This window comes from Dermochelys coriacea, chromosome 5, assembly GCF_009764565.3.
Source record: "Dermochelys coriacea isolate rDerCor1 chromosome 5, rDerCor1.pri.v4, whole genome shotgun sequence".
Taxonomy (NCBI): Eukaryota; Metazoa; Chordata; order Testudines; family Dermochelyidae; genus Dermochelys; species Dermochelys coriacea.
Window position 1 is genome coordinate 99,010,834 of NC_050072.1, and position 22,635 is coordinate 99,033,468.

General features: G+C 39.7%; 1 protein-coding gene across 1 annotated transcript in view; it reads left to right on the forward strand.

Moving 5' to 3' along the window:
* Positions 1-14,287: 14,287 nt before the first annotated feature.
* Positions 14,288-22,635, forward strand: part of ALDH1A1 (aldehyde dehydrogenase 1 family member A1) — a 52,371-nt gene continuing 44,023 nt past the window's right edge. The window contains exon 1 of the mRNA XM_038402410.2: positions 14,288-14,477. Coding sequence (XP_038258338.1) covers positions 14,382-14,477 — 96 coding nt within the window. The 5' untranslated portion in view covers positions 14,288-14,381. The remainder of the gene's footprint in view (positions 14,478-22,635) is intronic.

The following is a 22,635-nucleotide window of genomic DNA, read 5'->3' on the forward strand; positions in this document are numbered from 1 at the left end:
ACAAGTAGGCATTAACTACTTTATTAGCTGATAAATTTAATAATCAAAAAAAAATCTCTTTTCATTTAAAACTTTTTGAAGTATAGTAAGTTCTTAAAGGATTTGTTTTAGGATCGGAGTCTTTCTCCTCTTAAGATATTTGGGCAACCCCCAGCCAGATAATGTTACACACGAGTGGCAATAAAAGGATTTAATTTACATTCTTGATTATATAGATTACGAGTGGCCTGAATTCACTGGTGACCAAAACTTGCTTCAGAGCATTATTCCAGACAATATTATGTACAATTTAAATAGAACAGAATGAAATATACAGTGCGAGATAAAAAGGTACTCTTATTGTATAATCATGTATTTTTGGAGAGGAAAAAAAAGAGAAAATTATATTTTTTAAAAAGCAATTATAAAAATAAAAAGTGAAGGGGAGAAAATATTTATGTTGCAAATAAACAGCTGTCTTAACATTTGGTAAATGTCTGTAACCATACTGGTTCTTGTGAATGAGTGGACTAGGTAGATAATGTATTACCTTTTGTTTGACCAATATATTCATTAAAATATACACATTTCTAAGCTACTGATTGCTAATACCTGGAGAAAGGGCTTTTTTTATTTTCTTTTTCTGGCTACTTCCCTAATGGTGAGATTAAACATTAATGTGAAATCATAGCTGCATTCAGTGATGCTACTATTCTGTATCTGTGAAATATTCTTGCAATTAAAAAAAGAATTTTAAAACAGGAAAGGGATTTGTTTTGTGCTAACTCTAATTTTGGATAAGATAGTTAATAGTGTAACTACACAACATGCAGAAAATTCAAACAGCCTAGCCTGCATTAAAAAACCCAATATATCTCTAGGATTTACTGGTTTCAGAGTAGCAGCCGTGTTAGTCTGTATTCGCAAAAAGAAAAGGAGTACTTGTGGCACCTTAGAGACTAACAAATTTATTAGAGCATAAGCTTTCGTGAGCTACAGCTCACAGTAGGCTGTAGCTCACGAAAGCTTATGCTCTAATAAATTTGTTAGTCTCTAAGGTGCCACAAGTACTCCTTTTCTTTTTAGGATTTACTGTGTACTATAATTGGGTTTGCTTTATACTTCTGCTGACTAACAGTATTCCTCCAACAAACGAGCAAATTAATTCCTAGATTTTTAGTTGATCTCTTTGATTTTTGGTTTAGGAATGTTTTAAATTTCTGGGTATAACTGGGTGTTATAGGAATGCCATTCCCTGACTGAGTATTAGAACTGGGCCTAAATATACATTCAATGTGTGTTCATATTATTTGCCACAAAATAGATTAATTTTTAAAAATATTTATTTAATTCAATGAGACTGTCCTACTCCCACTGAAGACAATAGCAAAACTCGGATTGACTTCATGCGGAGGAGGGACTAGCATCTAAATTAAACTGTATTTCCAAAAACTGCAATAAAGTGTTCTGCTTTGTTTATTAATTTTTGCTTATCAGTGTTGCAGATGACTTGGAACCTGTACATCACTGATTCAGCAAACAGTATACATGGGATCACAAAACAACCAAATACATGAGAAACTGGTATTTCAGATGATTTAATTAATGAAGTCAGTTACACTGTATTTAAATTTGAGGATTAGAGGTGTACTACAGAACAATGGGATAATGTAAATTCTACTAATTACCTTAAAAATAAGGTACCTCTCAAAATCCAGGTGTGGGAGTTTATTTGGTCCATGATAAAGTTAGCAGTTGGTAGTGAAATTTGGATCCGAAATCCAAAGTTTGAGTGTGTTCAGATCCACAGTTTTGGTTCAGGCCCATCTTTAAACAAACTGCTCTGGACTCAATGAAATGCTCAGCAATGCTTTACAAAATGTAAATGGAATAATGTTTTCATTTTTCTTTTCTTTTGTAAACCCCCCACTTTCATTATACAGCTAAGATAATACTGTACTGTATGGCAAGTGAGTACTGGATCTCAAACTGAGATCCTGTAAATCAAATGAAAACAAATCTAAAAAATGGCACTGCAACTTATACTCTTGATCAACTTTTGCTTCTAACAATGCCATTAGTAATAATAAAAAGTGGTAACAGGCTATCTTGGAAAATGCATTTGGGTATATAATCAAAAGATAAATGTGATGGTAAGTAGGAGAACAAATGTCTCACCATTACCTATCCTATATTATCAAAAACTTCGAACTGTACTACATTTAAGTGTTTATAAAATACTCCCTCAAACTCAAAAAAAGGAGAGACATTTTTACATACAAGACTTTCATAATGAAGGACATAATCTTCTACTGACACACAGGCTTATAAAGCACACAAAGCAATTATGTAAAATCAGTTGAGGCTGTCTAAATCTTGGCTTTGAAACAAATGTTCATGTAGGGAATGCTGAAAACTACTTGGCAGCAATTGTTATTAACAATGCAGGTTAATAACTAACAACTTTGGGCTTGATCCTGGTCTCACGCAAACTATTTTTACTTCACTGACTTCAGTTGAATCACTCCTGATTTACTTCACTGTGAGATCAGGTTAAGGTCATTTATCTGCAACCTGTGGCATAGACCCATCTGTTTGTTCAGACCCAATTATCTGAGAAAACTTTGAACCATTAAGCAAATTATTACTCTAGCGTTACTAGCAAGTTGGGAGCTGAACAGAATTATGTATCTTAAATTCTTTAAACAGTAGAAAAATGGGAAAAAATTGAGTTCCTTCTTCAAGTAAAACTTCCTTATATAATTCAACTGTCATATAGAATTTATAAGGATGAAATCAATAGTGTTCTATAGAAATTAATCTAAATCTTTATAATGTCAAATTCGGCTGCCATGACTGCATGGAAGTCAGTGGAGTTACACCAGCATAGAATTTACCTCAATAAGTTTCATAGAGAATACTATTTTATTTATATTACATTATCCCCTATTTATTATCCTACAATTATAACATATTTTCTATAAGTTTATTGAACTATAGACATTTATAACAGGGACCCATTTGTCTATTAATTCTAGAGGATAACTATAGGAAACTAGAAAGCTTATACTGTTCTATTAAAAAATGTAATCCTGTTGACAGCAAAGATAATTTGTTTGAGTAAATGCCACAGATTTTTGTTGGATTGATTATTAATTATAAATCTGCTGATTTCTTTTCATGTGTGTGTGCTTGATCCTGCAAACACTCAATATCAGTCATAGTATTTCAGAGCATGAGAAATCCCATTGAAATAAATGGGGTTACTTGGGATTATATGATGTATACCTTTTGGTAAGTGTGTACAGGATCAGGCCCCAATTTAAGATTCATACCTGCACTGCTGATTGGGACCAGGGCTGGCCTTAGGTGTGAGCCACCCGGGTGACTGCCCAGGGGCAACATGGTCAAGAGGGTGCTATGTGGCAGCACAGAGGTGTGCCCTGCTGGTGTAGAGTCAGAAACTGCTCCCAGCTGGCAGGGAAGCGCTGTGGGGGGGAGGGCATCCAGATTTCTCCCTGCTTCCTTTCGGCAGAGGAACATGGGTGGGGAGCAAACGGTGATGCACATATACTGTCCCCCCCACCTAACATCCCTCTGCACCCCCCCTAGGGCTTATGTGAAGGGGGTAGTGAGGAGCAACACCAGGGCTTCCTGTATCCAGGTCACTTTCCCCATCTGGGCTGTGCTATGAGGCATCAGGAGCTGCTGGTCTCCTGCCCTTCCTTTACTCAGACCAGGTGGGGAAAGTGATCTGGATGCAGGAAGCCCTGATATTGCTCCTCGTTACCCCGTCTCTCCCCACCCCCACAAAAAAACCTAGGGGTGCTCAGAGGAGCAGCATTTGAGGGGGGGAGCAAGCTGCAATGCCAGCTGCTCCATGCATCCAAGTCATTTTCCCCACATGGGTGCAGGAGGGGGGGTGCTGGGGTTAGAGGAGCGGGAGGGGGGCAGAGATTAGGCGCACAGGGGGGGAGTGAAGGGTTTGAGATGAAGGGGGGTGCCTAGATTCCTTTTGAAAATGAGATTTCAACTCTTAAATCTTTAGGTGCAGCAGCACCTAAATACCCTTAAAAAGCTTGACCTGGGTCCCTGTTGACTTGTAAATTCTCTCTTCTTACATTAATTATTATTGGCGTTGTTATTGCTGTTGTTATATAATTATTTCATGCCCAAATTTGCTAGGCATCAAGAAGACCCTGGTCCCTGCCCCAAACAACATACAATCAAAAATTAGATAAAACAAAGGAGACAAAACATAGTAATTGTCAGGGTAATAGACAGAGGGATAAATGTCATAAGAACACATGGTTGCTTAGACTGGTGCACATGTTTCTAATGAAGCAGATTGCTCCAGCTGAGCACAGCTAGTTTTTACATAAATATGCCTGGATGCCAAGTCAATCTCTGCAATGAGCAAAGACTCTCTCTGCACTCAAGAAATGTTAATCCTCTCTCTTGGACCTGCTAACCACTGACAGGATTTGTATCCCCCTGGGAAATACTCTAGCATTATTAAATCCTAATCACAAAATATTACATCTACCACAGAAATATAATTCCTAAATCTTAAACTGGAAACCACTTTCCTGGGGCAGCCCCCTAGGGCCTGATCTTGATGGACCATCCAGTCATGTCATCTCAGGCCAGTTGGGCTGAGGTGTTGGGGGGGGGTCATGACTAACTGGGCAAAGATAGCTTCCAGACTGGTTCTCTTCAGCCACCTGGACTATTGGTAGGGTCACTCAGTTGTTTGCAGCCCCTTTTCCTTCCTGGACTTGTAGCTGAAGATTACTTCTACTGCCATCATGTTCAGAATATGGTACACAGGAGGCTGGGAGTCCCCCAGCCTTCACTATGTTTGGCTCCATTTTGTCATTTCCTACACATAAGTGTCTATTTTTAAGGATTTATGGCAATAATTATAATGACTAGTTATTGCTGTATTTGTTATGACTTTGTGCCTACTTCTTGCCAGTGCACATAGAATATAGGAAGTGGAATGGGAGATTCACTTTCTAAAACTGTGCACACAGTTGGGAGAAATAAAATAATGTCATCAGCAGGGCTAAGCTTGATCGACATGGACGACATGGTATTCTTCTGCAGTGGCTCAGTTTGTAACAAGCACAGGCAATGGGGCAGAAGACACACTTGTTTTGTACCTTGTGCATGAAGTGTGTTAGGCTCGATGTGAAATTACTAGATTCTGGAAAGGTTTCAACAGGATTAATATCTAAAAAAAATAATGGCATCAACACCCTGCTGAATAAGTTAGCTGGAAATCAGTTAAGGTGTTATATAATGTCACCAGTACTCCAAAAGTTTCAGCCTTGCATTTTCCACCTATCCCATTTCCTGTACCCTTCATTGTGATGTATACATAGCAATACAGATTAAATTAACCATGACTACTGCAAACTCTTTTGTATAAATAGAACAAAAAGCCTGTATTACAGCATTTGCTTAGACTTGTTAGTGATGAAGATGTTGTCAAGAAGTATTTCTTGTGACACTGCCTCATATGTTACATTTTGTGTAGTAATGGTAGAATAAATAAAATGAGAACAACCTGCAAACCTAGGTACCTAAAGCTGCCCACTCCCCTACTTCTATTTAGGCACTTAAGTAAGTGTGCTGACTTTCAGAAGTGTGGAGCACCTAAAATTCCTGTTGAAGAAGAAACTGCTCAACTGCCCATTTTGGCCTGAATTCCTAACTCTTAAAATGACTGTTAATAGACCTTTTATGTTCACTTCAAATCCACTGAGAATTCTTACTGGCTCAGGTGTTGGTAAAGAGCTAATTCATTTTTCATATCCCTTCACGTCTTTGCCTTCTCTGCTCAGACTGCTAATATTGGTGCAAATTAGTACCTCTATAATGGTTTTCTGATGGGTATTCCTGTCCTCTGGGAACTGGATAAAGACCACTAACTCATTTTGCATAGGCCATTTATTAGATGTCCTAGATTTTCAAGGATGCTTCTAAACCCCTTTGGCATTTTTAAAACTCTCCCTCTGGATTAACATAACTTTCTGTCAGTGCCAACGAGGATAGGTCTGAAGCACTGACAGCCTCCCTTTATCTCCTGGCCATCCAGATTCTGAAGAAACATCTCTGTTTGTCACAGTTTTGAACAAAAACTGATATATCTCGTGGAACACTATTCAGATATTATTTTGCATAACTTAAATATGTGCTTCAACATATTGATCTCTTATCTAACTTCAGCATACATGATACAGACCTATTAATAAAACTGCTTATCTTGTGGACTTGGTGATGAGTTACAATGAGGCTGAAAGAAATTGTAAAAGGGCTATTCACCTTTTGAAACAACAACTTTCATATATAGTGACAAAGTTCCTGCTCTACCTTGGTGGGTATTGCACTTATTGGTGGATTTGCTCACCTTGGAGCTTCATAGCAGCCCTCAGCTTGGCCATTTTTCTGAACCCACAGTCCAGGTTGACTCCTCCTGTGTCTAACCAGGAGTTGGGAGGATTTGGGGGGAACCCGGGCCCGCTCTCTACTCCGGGTTCCAGCCCAGGGCCCTGTGGAATGCAGCTGTCTAGAGTGCCTCCTGGAACAGCTGTGCGACAGCTACAACTCCCTGGGCTACTTCCCCATGGCCTCCTCCCAACACCTTCTTTATCCTCACCACAGGACCTTCCTCCTGGTGTCTGATAATGCTTGTGCACCTCAGTCCTCCAACAGTCCGCATTCTCACTCTCAGCTCCTAGCACCTCTTGCTCCCAGCTCCTCAAACGCACCACAAACTGAAGTGAGCTCCTGTTTAAACCCAGGTGCCCTGATTAGCCTGCCTTAATTGATTCTAGCAGCTTCTTGATTAGAACACCTGCAGCCAATCAGCCTGTCTGTCTTAATTGTCTCCAGAAGGTTCCTGACTGTTCTGGAACCTTCTTTGTTACCTTACCCAGGGAAAAGGGATCTACTTAGCCTGGGGCTAATATATCTGCCTTCTATTACTCTCCTAAAGCCATCTGGCCTGACCCTGTCACAATATATTTTTTCTTTATCACACTTTTTAGGAGATTGTAACAATTGTGAGGCTCAAGAGGAATTAATTCGTCTGGGCTTTTACCTGGTCAACAGCTGCCAAAAAATGTATAATTTGGAGCATTCTCAGAACATTTGAATTGAAACAGTTAAAGATGGGGAACACCTACTCTCCATTTTCCTGCAATAACAATATGAACCCTGTGTTGTTTTATATCTAGGGAACTTTGAGTGGAAATATGGATCATCTTATAAGTTCTAATAATTTGGAGTGCGCATGTAAAGGATGCTAGCTTGACTACTGCAATGAAAAGTTGTAACCAGTTTATGTTAAGGGTGAGACTATCTGGGTTTTCCCTAAGCCCATTGATTCTTCATATAACTTCATCTTCAATTTTAGCACATAACTCTCCTTTATATTTGACATGGATATGGTGCCAGGTTTTCTTCCTTATTTGGTGATGTTTATGCAACGTTGTATATGTATGAACCAAAAAAAAAAAATCCTTCCTGAAATCCTGAACTTCCTTATGGAAAGACAACTCAGATTAAATAGTCAGTGAAGAAGTTTACCCCTTTCTTGTCCATCCCTCCTTTATATGTTGGGGCAAATCCAGGGTACCTTGCATTTTTCCACCAATGCCATAGTATTAATAAAATGTTCAGGAACTTAAAAATATTATTATGGACCATTGGCCTGATCCTATACTCATAGAAGCTCCCATTGATTTCTATGGCATGAAATCAAGCTGGGTATGTTTAGGGAGAGGTATTTCTGGCCCTCATAGTTAATCTTCAGATGTATTTTACCTTGTAGCGTAACAAATGATTAATTTTATTCTGGGCATAAAATAAATTACTTATATATATAAAATAATCGTTATTTTAAGAATTGAGTTATTTTAAGGGTTAAGAAAAAAGTCGTATTTGGAGTTGTGATATACTTGGTTAAAGGCAACCTTCAATTTATGTCCCTTACAAACAGAGTAAAAACAGGCAGGGCATAAGTAGAGATAAAGTACTTACGCAAGCAGGGCCCTCCGCGATCAGAGCTACTGTGCCTCTTGATTCATGCCAGCCATGATCTTTTAAAGACCAGTGTATGGGAAATGTGCTGTTTCTGGAAAATTAAGAACGTTCAGTGTGGTCCTAATTACTGTGAGTTCTTACATAAGGGAGCAGTGTGATCTTCCTATGATCAAATGGATATTGTCTTATATGTCATTATCCTTTGTCTTCCTTCATCTTCTTGTTCCTCTTATTTTGTTATTGGTTTGGTGCATAGTGGATCATTATCTCTGTTCATATGCACCCGAAAAAAATTTGCAATTCAAGTTTAGTGATGACGCAGTATTTGAATATCAGGATCAATAATGGAAGATTATGGTATTTCTGACCTCCACACTTGCATCTGACCCTCCTCCCTACCCTTCAGGATCATAAATACTGGACAATGGTACAGAATTATAGTCATCCCTATAACTAAAGACAAAACTTTATATGAGGATTATTCCCCTCTGTGGAAAAGTTTGAGTGAAGTATCAGTAAAAAATTGTTTTTGAAGTATTTTCCCTCATTAGTTTGTTGTTGTAGTAGTAGTAATTTGTCTCATTTTATTTAATCACAGGTGGTATATATGAACTGGCCTACCCAGTCCTTTTAGATGCAGAAGGCAACTGTGTCTAGGATAGGTATTGCTTGGATAAAAGTGATTTGTATTGCAATCATAGTGTCAACTTAGATTTGCCAGAGAAACGGAAACTACCACATTCAGAATTTAATAGTCAGTCCTGCCATCTATCCCTTGTAGATAGAAACCCAGATAGGTCTGATGAACCTCTGTTCTTTTATCATTTCAGGACAGTTGGGGGTAAACAGTAAAAATCACAATGAAAATACATAGCCATGTATATTTTAACATCATAGAGATTATTTGGTGTAAGCTCTGAAGCAAAAAGGCCTAGTAGAGGGCATTAAACCAAGAAAGAACAAACACACAGACACACACTGTAGTTGTCTAGGAACATTTTTGTCACTTTGTTGTTTTTTGTAAAAGCTTCACTCCCATAAGAGGGTGCTGTTCATAATTAGCATGTGAAGATCACATTATGAAAAAGAGAGGAAGAGCACTTGCTGATGATGTAAGCATTCCCTTTTCTGAGCTGCTGGCAGAAGTAATGCAAAGTAAAATATTTAGATATTGTCAAGTTTCTCAGGAAACCCTAAAGAGTGAGATGTTCTTGCCCCAGACTTGGGGTATGGGGGCACCTCTCCTTTCCATATAACCAAATTTGTGATAATGGTGTAATGTAATCCTATAAAATAAGATACGTATTTTACATGCTGTCCGCATAGGTATCAGATTCACAGTATGAATTTCTGGCCAAGTCCTTTATGCCATCTTCTAAAATACACTCATCTTCTGATCTATATTATCCACATTTGAGATTGTGGATCTCCATAAAGGATTATACCTTTGCCTTGAATACACCTTGAATAAGGTTACCAGAACTGAAGTTCTTGCATTTGTAATCTGATCACATTTAGATATCCACAATAAACTAAACCTGACTTTGGATGGCTTGATAGCTTAGAACTTTAGTTAATAATGAGTCATATGATTTAAATGTTTTTTTTAAATCTTTCAATATTTGATCCTTAAAATTTGTAAGTTTATAAGTTGGAAGATTAAAATTTCACTGAATAATGACACCTACAGTAGTAGAGAAAACTTGGTTTAGTTGTGGAAAGATGCAGTGCCAACTGTGAAAGACCTATTTCTAGTTGATCCAATAGTTTGTCAAGGAGGAGAGAGATAGAAGCAAGAGGATTTTGGCTGCTAGAAGTAGTTTTTTCTGGAACATTTTACCCAGGGTAGGAGGAGAAAGCTTGGAAGGGATCAAGATGGAAGTGTTTGGGCTGGAGGAAAGTTTTGGCAACTTGAATGGATTGAGCTGGAGAGAGTCAGACAAGAACAAACAACTTGAATTTGAATGTATTCTCAAAATGCGGAATTCATGTCTACTTTCATGAAAGATTCAGAATGGGTATTTCTTTTTCTCCATTTATGAAGTAGTTGGAAGGCTCATGCTTCTGTATTATTGATAGCTGAAGGGGAAATACTATATAGATTATATAGCTTCCAAATTATATGTAGCCTCTGAGGAGCACTGAAGGAAACCAACATTAAAAAAAAACAAAAACAAGTAGAGCCCTTAATCTTAGTTGGTGACAGGTTTATTCCAGTCTACACCCACAGCACAGTAATTGCATTGGTAGAAAATCACAAAGCATGTTTACTAAAAAACTTGACATCATACTCTGTGCTGCTTGTTATGCAATGAGATATATCAAGTGACTAATTTTATTGATGATTCTGTGAGGCATGAGGCTGTTGGCAAACAGCTCAATGCCAAGCTTGTGTTGCAATACATATAACTAAAGGCTGAGTGATTACAACCTTGGTGATATCTCCCAATGTTACTATACCTGAGGTATGTAACTGGGCACTGTGAAATGCCCTGTTGGTGGTTCTCTGTTTGGTTGGTTGGTTTTTCTTGTTTTTAATCTTTGTGAAGAAACCAATGTAATGCATTACAATATAATTGATGTTGTACAGCTTCTTGCACGTAAACAGTGTCTCAGAACACATTAAAAAGTTTTATAACACAATTGAAAAGTTTTTTTTAAAGATAGCACTAGAAGAAAAAAGAAATCAACAGGCTTAGGCCAGGAAGAAAAGTTGTACTATCAGATAGCATTTGAAAATAGATGGAGAATCTAGTTACAGAAAATCTCTTGTAAATTGTGGATCTGCCTTTCACGCCAGCAGTGGTGAGATAACAGTGTAAGATGAAGTAGAGAGGCACCTGACCAATACTGTTGTGAAAGGAAGAGGAAAATTTCCATACCTTGGAGGTATGGGTGAGATCCCAGGAAGGCACCAAAGATGCAGACCAGGAGGACAGATTGGATGTCTGAATCAATAAGGGAGATAGAATTAGATTCGAGGATGACACACTTGCTTCCATCTTCAAAATGTTTTGCAGAAGAAAGTTGTCATGAAGTTTCAAGTTTACTTAACTCCTCCATGCAGAGAGAGTTGAACAGGGAAGGGTCACTAAAGATGTCATACAAGATGCTCAGATGTTATATTTTAATTGAGGTTTGAGGTAAAGATAAGATGATGATTGAGATGGAGAAGGTAGATAGAAAAGAGCAATTGGTTAAGGACTGCACATTGGACATTGGTATAGAAGAGCAATCTTTCCACACAGAAGGAATCTCCCCTGTTATGAGGAAAGAACCTTTTGACAAATGTGTAAGTGATGAGATTTGCCTGCCTAGTTATGGAGGAGGTCCAGGACGATGTTGTGGTCTGCTGTGTCAAAGATTTCACAGACTTAAAAAAGAATGAGAAGGGGGAAAGAATTGATTATGGCGAAAAGCAAAAGCAGGAGGAGAGCATGAAAAGAAGCAATTTCTGTGCTAAAGCCTGAGTGAACCCCAGGTTAAAAATGGTCAGGGATGTTGCTGAATGATAGATGACTAGGCAGCTCATGGAAAGCTCCCTAATGAGGTGTTTTGTTGAGAAAGGGCTGTAGTTAGAATGTCAGGTAGAAAGGAGAAATTTTGAAGAGCCCGGCAGTCATAGAAAGCAGAAAGTTGGGGAAATTTAAAGGTATTATTGACAATAATAGTAATGTAAGGCAAAAAGTTTTAGCAGACAGGATCAAATAATATGAGAAGTCCGGGGATCAAGATAGCAGGTAATCCTTTTTTACTGGACTTCACATTGTCAAAAAGGTCCAAGGATGGTAGGGAGGAAGGAATCAGTACACGTCTTGTAGTAAAAGTAGCTTAAGTCAATCCAAGATTGAAAGAAAAACCCAAATTCCTTGCATCTGGTCAGGGAACAGTTTGGAAGGGAGAGTAAACTATGTGTGGAAAGGAGAATAAATGGCATGAAAAAGGAAGCAAGGATTTCCAGAGTCTTTCCAGGATCTCTAAATAATATCTGATGAGATTTTGCAGTCTCGTAACATATAGAGAGGTGGGATATGTGCCTGGAAATGAGAATGTGATTCAGGAAAATGTCATTTGGGAACGGCACATTTTTCATAAAAACCAGGTGAGGCCATTGATCATTATGTTGCAGACCTGAGTGATAAAGCTAAATCATGTGACTTTGAACACTTAACAGATTGGCTAACTAGAGACTGAATTATTTTCAGGAAAACTGATAACCAAATCACAGCAAAGTTATTACAAAGTATGGACGTGACTTTGCAAAGTCTTTATTTGTTGTGCTATTGAAAACCATGCTTCCCAAGTGAAAGTGGTAATGAAAACTGCTTCCCATATGAAAGTGGTAGCAAGCAGTAAAAGGCCTGAAGTGTCTCTAATTCAAGTGCATATCAAGACATGAAGAGACACTATAGAGGGAAACAGATTGCATATACCCGGTCATCAACGCAAACTGTTGTACAGTGCTTCCTAGTGGCTAATCTTTCCTTTATAGATCTTGAATGGAGAGGGTTCACTTCCTTCAGGGATGTGGAGGGGCCAGAGTTGCAATACAGCTGGGGAGCACCCAAATTAGCAGTGTAAAAGATCATAGTGCCGCAGCAGTGAGCACTGTGTTCATATGGGTATGTGGCTAGTTGGCATTTGCTGATGATGACTCACTTTTAGCTCCTCCCCTGCCAACTTCATTGGCATAACAAAAGTGTGGAGTAAACCAGCAATACACTTACATTTCACATACAAATACAATACAATTCACATACAAACACAACAAGACCCAGGAGCAATAATAAAGGAGAAGCAATCTCTCTCCTGCCTACATCAAATAAACGCACTATTTTCTCCCCCTATCTGAAGAGATTTTTTTAAAAGCAGATACTTTAATAATCCCTCCTCTGGGACCTACATTTAGTTTGGAATGCCCTCGCTAGCCACCTATTCAAATTAGCTGAGGACTGTTCCTCTACTTCTGCAACCCATTCTGCCCTTTTTTGCCAGGATAAGGTAGCTCTGAGGATAGAACTGACTTTCATTTCAAAAATTAATTTGGTCTTTCTTAAAGCCAGAAGATCATGCTACCTTCTTTTGTCCAAAGCCAAAGCTCCACAATGAGAAATTGTGGCACATATTAGAAGTCAATGGGGCTGCTAAGATATATACAGAAAGAACCAAATGGATCAGAAGATCAGCTTAACTATATGGCCTGTATCATTGATCGTGAGAGGCAACAAAGACTCTACCTTCTCCATTGCAAGATAGCTCAGATGAGGCCTGATCACAGCTCACTGAAATCAATGAGACTTTCCATTGACTTCGATATGCTTTGGATCAGGTCCAGGAGGCGTATCAGAAGCTTAGAAAATGAACAGAATAGTGTCTCCACAAAAACTCAATGCTCATTCTTCAAGAGTGATGGCATCCTCATGGGCACAGAAGTTTCATGCTTTCTATGAAGAGATGTGTGGAGTAAACACATTTACTCCACACTAAGTAATAGAAACTACACATACACAAGCATCAGTGGGCACCTCCTTCAGCAGACGGAGGGTACTGGATGTAATAGTACTTCAGCAGTCCACTTTTCTTAATGAATTACACATTGTTATTTGAATAAATTCAGATACCCTTTCTAGTGGGCACTGCTGAAAAAATGCTACTCACAATTTGTGGAGCTTCCTCGGAAAAGAAATAGGGAATTTTTTGTTTTTATCTCCAAATTTTCTTTCTTGGATCAGGCAGGTCCATCATTTTGTCCCTCCCTTAAATTACTTGGTATTGGTAAGCGTATGAGGACCTTATATTAATACATTAGTTTTCATTCCACATGTTCTACAACAATAAGTGTTATCAACAGGAATTGTGATTTGTTCCAAGCATATTAAAATCACAGTTGAGTACTTTACAGCTCTGGAAGTTATTCTGCCTGGCTCTCTCGTGCGAAAGGCTTTGCCTGCATCCAGAATTAAAAAATTTGTCTCTACCTCCAAAGCTGAAGAGCCCAGATTCGAATTTCTGGACCTGCCTGATCTAAGAAAGATATTTTGCAGGTATGAACAAGAAATGTTCTAATATTTGCAAACTTTCATAATGTCTTTCAATACAGTTTATTTCTGAAGAATTTGCATCATACAGATTTCAACCTAAGTGAAAACACTGGTGCCCTTGGTGTTAGAAATAAGTAGTGTCATTTTCTTTTTGCAGTGAAACCTTTCATCCAATCATAGTCTTGTATGCAAATATACCATAGCCAGTTCAGACAAAATAGCACAAATGAAGCTAAATGCTCAGTCAGGACAAAATCACTCAGCTACTCTGATTCCTCATTTCACCTGTGTTTCAGGAACTAACTAAACATGTCAACTGAAAATAAGAAAAAACAAATCCCAGATAGCAACTCTGCTCCAGCTCTGCCTGCACCACTCAGTGATCTGAAAATTAAGTATACTAAGGTTAGTATGCATGTTTATTAACTTGCCTTAGGCATTCATATAAGACTATATACATAATTACCGTAAGTAGTTTTGTTCAAACCATCGAAATAACACTAACTCAATTATTGTTTGCAGTGTTGTAGCCATGTCGGTCCCAGGATATTAGAGAGACAAGGTGGGTGAAATAATATGTTTTCTGAAGAGCTGTGTGTAAGCTTGAAAGCTTGTCTCTTTCACCAACAGAAGTTGGTCCCATAAAACATATTACCTCACCCACCTCGTCTCACTAATTCAATTGTGTATTTACAAATCTTTTTCTAGATTTAATTCTTATAGTGTAATTCTGGAAACAATCTCTGATCTCTTCTGTCTTGAGAAACTCTTCCAAGGAGTTGGTAAGTTTTATACTACTATTTTTTGGTGTGCTGTCCATATTTTTTTCAGAAGCTAAGACCTGTGGTCATAAGTATCCTGGAAAGTGTAAATGACCCAGAGAAGGAAACATTTACATCATTTCAATGAACAGAAAGAAAATAAAAGATAATTGTAGAATATGTTAACAAGTAGTCTAATTTTTAAATAAACTGCGATATTTACAGACAGATTTTAAGAATTATGCCAATGATGTTGGTCTGGAGGAAGGTTTTGTTTTGTTTTGTTTTTTAATAAAACTAAAGCAAGGGTCCTCCTGCATTTGACATATGTTCCCACAGATAATAAACCTGTTTGTCTTGCTAAGCAAGTAACTATCAATAAAACAGCTAAAGTCCACCATTGCTAATTAGTCAGCATTACCAGGGACCTTGTACAATAGCAAATTCTTTCCATACTCATTTAAAAACACAGATAAGGTAAGCATGAAATGGATCCTCTGGGCTAACCCTAAAACTAGACTTGTATTCCTGTCTTAAAAAAACACTTTGTGTTTCATACCACAATGCACATAGAGTTGCAAGAGAGTCTGAACTTTGAACAAACAGCAAAGTCATTGCTAGTTTCTGCAATCTCAGACTTTCAGGTAGTGTTTGGTAGAGCAAAGTGAAATACAGCAATAAAGAGAAACTGAGAAACTTCTGTAACAATTGTAGCTTTTGCTGGCCATGCCTATCTCAGATTCTGGACACACACCAAAATGCCACATAGTATGTTACTGCTATCCAGAAAAGTTCCCAAGTAAAACAATCAAGAAAGTGTTCTTGTTGCGACTTCGTGAGCTAAACTTCAATTTTTCCAAAATACAAATATGCATGGGATTGAATTTTAACTTCTCACTAGAGTCAAAACTTGACTTCTTTTCAAACATTAAGGTATAATCTGGAGAGCTCAGTGCCACTCAAGGTCAGCTCTTTTGAACCCAACTCTGCACCCCATTTTCAGGGAAACCCCAAATTGATGTTGGTGTCTATTTTTCATGAATAAAGACTTCAGGATTGGGATCTCATTTTGTAAATATTTAACAGGCTGTTAAAACTGTGCAAGTGCAGAATAGTTCTGCTATGTGATAGCTCACTTCGGCTATTCCTGTCTCAGAGTATAAAGGGCTTAATCCAGGAAAGATATTTTAGGAACTGCAATGATGCATTTTCAACTGCTGAATTAAACTACAAACAAAAAGTAATGAGGACAAGGTGATGCCCCAAGTTATTGAAGATCTGAAAAGCATAAATTGGAATATTCCTCCCCATTCCCCACTGCTTTCTTTCTTAGCCAGCATAAGCTCACTTAGAAAAAACTTTCATTAATAGGACAGATTCTGTAGGTAACCACAGAAGAGTCGTCATATCAGATGTTTTTACATTGCCATCTAAAAAGGGTATTAATAGGAATATATTTCTTGAGTGTTTCATCTTTTTTCTGAAATAACTAATGCACAAGAGCCTCGTCAGAGACTTTGCCACGAGGAAGGTGTTTCCCTATATGTAAAGGTGTACAGCTTTCAACTAATTCAGTTTCATGTGCATTATTGTGTACTCAGGGATTGAACAAAGGGTCAAATCCAGCATATGAAAAGATCATTGAATATGTAAATAATAATGGTTCCAATCATGATTCACAGCTGTACGTGTAGAGGGAACCAGATTCACCTCTGCCCTTCATAGCACTTTCCTCCTTTTCCAAAATCTCACTGAGGACTGTCTATGGACCAGGAGACCACATAAAATGAGATGGTGAGCTGGGATGAGGGGACTAGGATAGGGCAGGGGGTGAGAAGCATACCCAAGGTTACAAATACATCATCCTAATACCACACTACCAACTCATGACTAATTCTTTGACAAGCTAATATTGCCTAAGGCTGGACTGACTCTTTTAGCACTCCCCCCAAGACCCTTTATGGGGCTTCAAGGAGAACCAGCTGATGGTAAAGCCCAGGTAATATGGCATTATTGAAGTTAAGCTTCAGGGATCCACAGAAAGACCTGAGGGGCCTAGAACCAGTGCAGTTGTACAAACTTTTCAATCTTCAATCTCCTTGGACTCCAGCAGATTCTCAAATATTTGTAGATTCCAGGGACTGGACTCCTGTACAACAAACTGCACCCCCTGCCCTTCTTAGAACGATCTAGGGAAAACTCTCCAGGGGACCCTCATGGACTTTTCCTCACACCATGGGCCCCTTTCACAGGTTTTTCTACAATCAGGAGCAATGTGGCCCTAAATAAATTAATCCATTTAATCCAGAGGTATTTCTATGATGATATAAGTATTCCCAGATCATAGTCTGTACCTTTCTCATAAAGCATGAACTAAGCATTCTAAAGAGATATTTAACACACTCGAGTCAATTGCCAGAAACTGGGAATGGGTGACTGGGGATGGATCACTTGATTGTCTGTTCTGTTCATTCCCTCTGGGGCACCTGGAATTGGCGACTGTTGGAAGACAGGATATTGGGCTAGATGGACTTTTGGTCTGACTCAGTATGGCCATTCTTATGTTCTTAATTTGGATGGATTAATTTTTAAATTGTCAAAGAGAGTTTGGATCCTGAATTGGGGCATGATCTTGAATTCCTTCTATACCCAAAACTCCTGAAGAGATGTGTTCAAGAAATTAGTGAGTATTTTAGGTATGTAAGATTGGCTCATATGTACTGGTAAATATTTTACTTTGTTACACTAAAGAATTAGACAATGATTGTTTAACAAATTATTTCTGTTGTGATGCTTCTGAAAAGAGCAGTTCCTATGGCACTCCAACAGCCAGGTATCAAAGCACAATTAGTTACTTATCAGGTAGTTAAATTGCATAAGGTAGCAGAAAAAATAATATTTCTCTTGCCACCGCTGATCTTTACAGTGTCTGAGGGAAGAACATGGTGTGTGAAAAGTTAAATCACTTATGGTAAATAAAGGAAAAGTGAAACATAAATATAAAATGTATTTTAATCATTACAGCTAGAAGCAAAGAGGAAATAATAAAATGGTTTCAAATTTTTAAAAAAGGATCAAATCCCTACTCAGCTGCCACCTAATCCTGTAGGTGCCTAAAATCCCTGGGTGCCTGATTTTCCACCTTACAGGAGGTGTGTTTCTGCCAGTGAGGATGCGCACAGCCTGCTCGTTCTAAGGCACCTGGGCACCTATTTTATGCCTCAATCCCAGCAAGATCCTCAGACTAGGCATTCCCCTGCCTATTTCATCTGATCCAGTAGGCATTGCCATGCAATACAGCCCCGGGGCAGAGGGAGAATGAGGAGGATTCCTCCATCTCAGCCTTTAGCTTGTGGCTAGATCACTCACCTGGAATGTGGAAGACTAGGGTTCAGTGTCCTCCTTTGCCTGATGTGGAGCAGGGATTTGAACTTTTTTTCCCCCACCTCTCAAGTGAGGTCCTGATTAGCTGATTATGAGATGTTCTAGTCTGCAGGTCTCTCTGTGTCTCCTACTGCAGCTGTTCTAATGTGTATGAATAATTAAATATGCACTGGGCCAATGTGAGAGTGGGAATGACTCTAAGGCCCAGAGATTGGAGTATTCCCCAGGTTAGTGAGAGACCTGTATTCAAACCCCATTCTCCACACCCGACAGAGAGGAGAATTCAACCAAAGTCTCCAATGTCCTGGGTGAGTGCTAAAATGTATAAGAGAGGCCTTTTTCCTCACTTGCGTGCCTCCTTGGCATTTCTTGCAAAACATGGCTTAGACACCTAACTCCAGCAGACAGTTCATGGCTGAGAATCCCAGAATTTAGGCACCTAATTCTCAGAGAGGGGAAGGGTTTACGTTATAGCCATCTCCTCATCATTTCTGAGTGACTAGCTTAGATGGCTCCCCGTGCAGCATGCTGGCTTTTGTGGGTCCCAATCTTAGGTGCCTAATTCTCCCTATGCATTGTATAGGGCCTAGGCGCCTAATTTGGGGCTGTGGCTTTCACTGGGTGGCAAGATGCCTAAAAGAGAAGCACTGCAATGCTCAGCATTGCAATACTTAAGTCGCTTTGTGGATCTAGCACAAAATAAGTGAGGCAGAATCAGACCCTGCAGATTCCCTTTAATAGTGTTTCAGGTTTAATTGACTGATTTTTGATGGTCCATAGAACTCTTTAGGTTTAGCTGAATTGGTGGGATTTTCCATTCATACCACATCAAACAACCACAAATGTACAGGATAGGATGGCCAGGTGTCCGGTTTTCGACCAGAATGCCTAATCAAAAAGGGACCCTGGCAGCTCTGGTCAGCACAGCTCTCTGGACCGTTAAAAGTCCGATTGGTGGTGCAGTGGAGCTAAGGCAGGCTACCTGCAGCTCCCAAAAGCAGTGGCATGTCACCCCTCCAGCTCCTATGTGTAGGGGCAGCCAGGAGGCTCCGCATGCTGCCCCCCCCAAGCGCCAGCTCTGCAGCCCCCATTGGCCGGAAACCATGGTCAATGGGAGCTGCAGGGGAGGTGCCTGCGGATGAGGCAGCATACAAAGCTGTCAGGCCATGCCTCCGCATAGGAGTCAGAGGGGGGACATGCCGCTACTTCCGGGAGCTGCTTGAGGTAAGCGCTGCCCGGAGCCTGGCCCCCTCCCACACCCTAACTTCCGGCTCAGCCCTGATCCCCCTCCCACCCTCTGAACCCCTCAGTCCCAGCCCTGGTCCCCCTCCTGCCCTCCAAACCCATCACTCCCAGCCCAGAGCCCCCTCCTGCATCTCCAAACCCCTCATCCCTGGCCCGACCCCAGAGCCTGTAGCCGAAGCCCTCACCCCCTCGTGCACCCCAACCCCCTGAGCCAGCCCGGTGAAAATGAGTGAGAGTGGGGAGAGTCAGCGACAGAAGGGGGGGATGGAGTGATTGGGGGGCAGGGCCTCAGAAGAGGAGTGGGGCAGAGCAAGGGTGTTCGGTTTTGTGCGAGTAGAAAGTTGGCAACTCTAGTACAGGACTATAAACTTGGAGCAACTATCACAGTCGGTAAGAGTGTATATGAGTGGATACCAGCTATTTTTCAATATTGTGTTTCAAATTTTTGATTTAATGTTAGTGTAACTAGGTACAGTGCTCCTATTACGGACCTTGAGCCTCTTAAGAGCAGGCGTTCTGGGAAATGTAGTTTCCCAAGAAGGACTGCAAGTCTTGAGCGCACATGACCAGGGAGTCAGGTGACCACCTTTGGAACAATATAATGGGTAGCCTAAGTAGTGAGTGTACTGTGGGGGAATATGATGGCTCCTAGAGAGAAGTCTCTCCATGGCAGGAATTATAGAATACCTAGAAAAGGTTACTTGTAGAGAAGAATGTGCTCTTCCCCTCCCAACTTACTGAGACCTGGTTGCTGGGTTCAGGTGTTTTAAGTTTTTTTTATGTTGTTTGAGTCTTTTTGTGATGATAAAAGCCAGCCCTGAGGAAAGAACCTTGGATTGAACTGGTTTATTATTTGGGGGGGGGTTATTTTACCTTCCCTGGCTGGCATATGTGCCCACTATCTTACAGCAGGCAACAATTATATCCAGTTAGATGGAAATCTTTCTTGCTAAAGGATAAACATGGGGTAAATCCAATTTGTAGAGGCCAGTTTGAGTAACATGGGTGCACGCTGAGGATTGCTGCAGAGCTGGGGATGAGGAATTTCATTTTGAATCCATAGAGTAGTTTAGGAACCACTCCTCAGTTGCTATTGAAACTTTTGGGACCTGAAGCCTTTGCAGAGTAGCCAGCTGCCAGTTGGGGACCAACTGCCAGAGGATTCACGCAGCAGATAATCCTGCCTTGTTCCACTCTTAGAAACCCTTTTTCACCCACATAAGGAGGTCCTGCAGAGTGTATAGTAGATGTGCACACTGTGCAACCCCATGAAACCTTCTTCTCTCTTTCTGCAGAGCTGCAGTAGGTTCCACTTCACACCAAGCCCTCTGTGGATCAAATGCTGTCTGTGTGTGATAAATAACAATAGTAAGATAATAGTACTCTTTGTCTTAAGGGTGCCTTGAAAACACTAATCAATTTTCACAATATACCTATGGGATGGAGAAATATTATCTATATTTCCCAGATTGTGAAACTGAGCCATAAAAAGAGCAAGGGTGCCCAAAGCCATAGAACAAATCATTCTCAAAGCCAGGATAAGACCTCAGGAGTTCCTTGCTCCCGGTCCTATGCTCAGACCATGAAAGTAAGCAAATAAAATCCCCAGACAAGGACCTTAAGACTTCAATATTGCCTAAACCTCACAAGGCTGAAGCTAAACCCTTGCAGAGCTGCCAGTTTCCCACATTTCTGATTATCTGCAATGACTTGGAGAATTTGGAGAATCAGGATTTTACTATACTTTTATCATTGAAGATGAATGCCAATCAAATGAGATTTTGCTTGCAGCTGCCATAGAGCTAGCCATCTGGGTCTGTATTTTGAAATACAAAGCTTTAGAACAGTGTCAGAATCCATTACAACAAATGTTGATTTCTAGTTCTATGGTCATTATGAGACTTGCCATCTTACTTGAAGATCTCAGTGAAAACAATAGCTCTACCATGCACACCATAACATTTCTAAGTAAAAAGTTACTTGCTGCAAAGATTTGACTTGTCAAAAACTCTTAAACCCAATGAGTCGTATCCAATCCTTACAGGTGAACATAAACACCCATCAGAGTAGCAGCCGTGTTAGTCTGTATTCGCAAAAAGAAAAGCAGTACTTGTGGCACCTTAGAGACTAACAAATTTATTAGAGCATAAGCTTTCGTGAGCTACAGCTCACTTCCGATGAAGTGAGCTGTAGCTCACGAAAGCTTATGCTGTAATAAATTTGTTAGTCTCTAAAGTGCCACAAGTACTGCTTTTCTATAAACACCCATGCAGCATGTGCAACAGTGGGTGAACATCTGGCAAAAGAAATACCTTACTATGGAAGACCTAGATATCTGACAGCAAACTACCACAACATGATGCAAGATAACTGCTACTGCTTTTGCAAGCATGGGCAACGAGTGTACTGCAATTCAAGCAAGCCAGAGGCTGATCTTTGTTGCAGCATCTGTTCACGTTGGCTTGTGCACTAGCTGTTTCTGTTTTCATTGCACCACAGCCCATGTGTCCATGCAGCGTACACTCCAAAGGAGCATAGCTGCCAACATACTCTGGAAAAAATAGCTCCCAGTCTTACAACATACGTAACATTGAGTATAGGTTGGATTTGGGCTTTTTGCACCATTTTCTTTAGTTCATTCCTGTATAAGCAAAGTCATAATGTATCCTAATGGAGCTGTTGGGATACTGCAGTTTTCAGTGTTCTTGTACATTGTACAGGTTTGTATATAGTGAAAGGTTAGGATTAGGAGGAAATGACATTAGGAATAATAATAAGTAAGGGACTCTAAAATAATACCATTGTGTTAGTACTCTAAATGCAGTACTTAAACCAATATTTGCAAAACTTCCCAAAATAGTACATTTTACTATTACTCCTTTCACAGACAGACATGAAATTGGCATACTGTTGCATCACACAGCACTGTTATGTTAATCTTTACCTTTTACTTTGTCTCTTTTCTTGGCAACACAGCTAGTGACTACATAGGATTTTTTCTTGTTAACCAGCTGACTGCTGTGCATCTGTGCCCCCTCACAGCATCCACAATTTCATATGGACTCCTTAGGATCAACCATGTGAAATTGCTAGGAAGTCGTATAGTACTTTATTATCTTTACAACTTTTGACAAGCCTGAGATTCAGGCACTGTTGGCTGCAGGCATCAATGT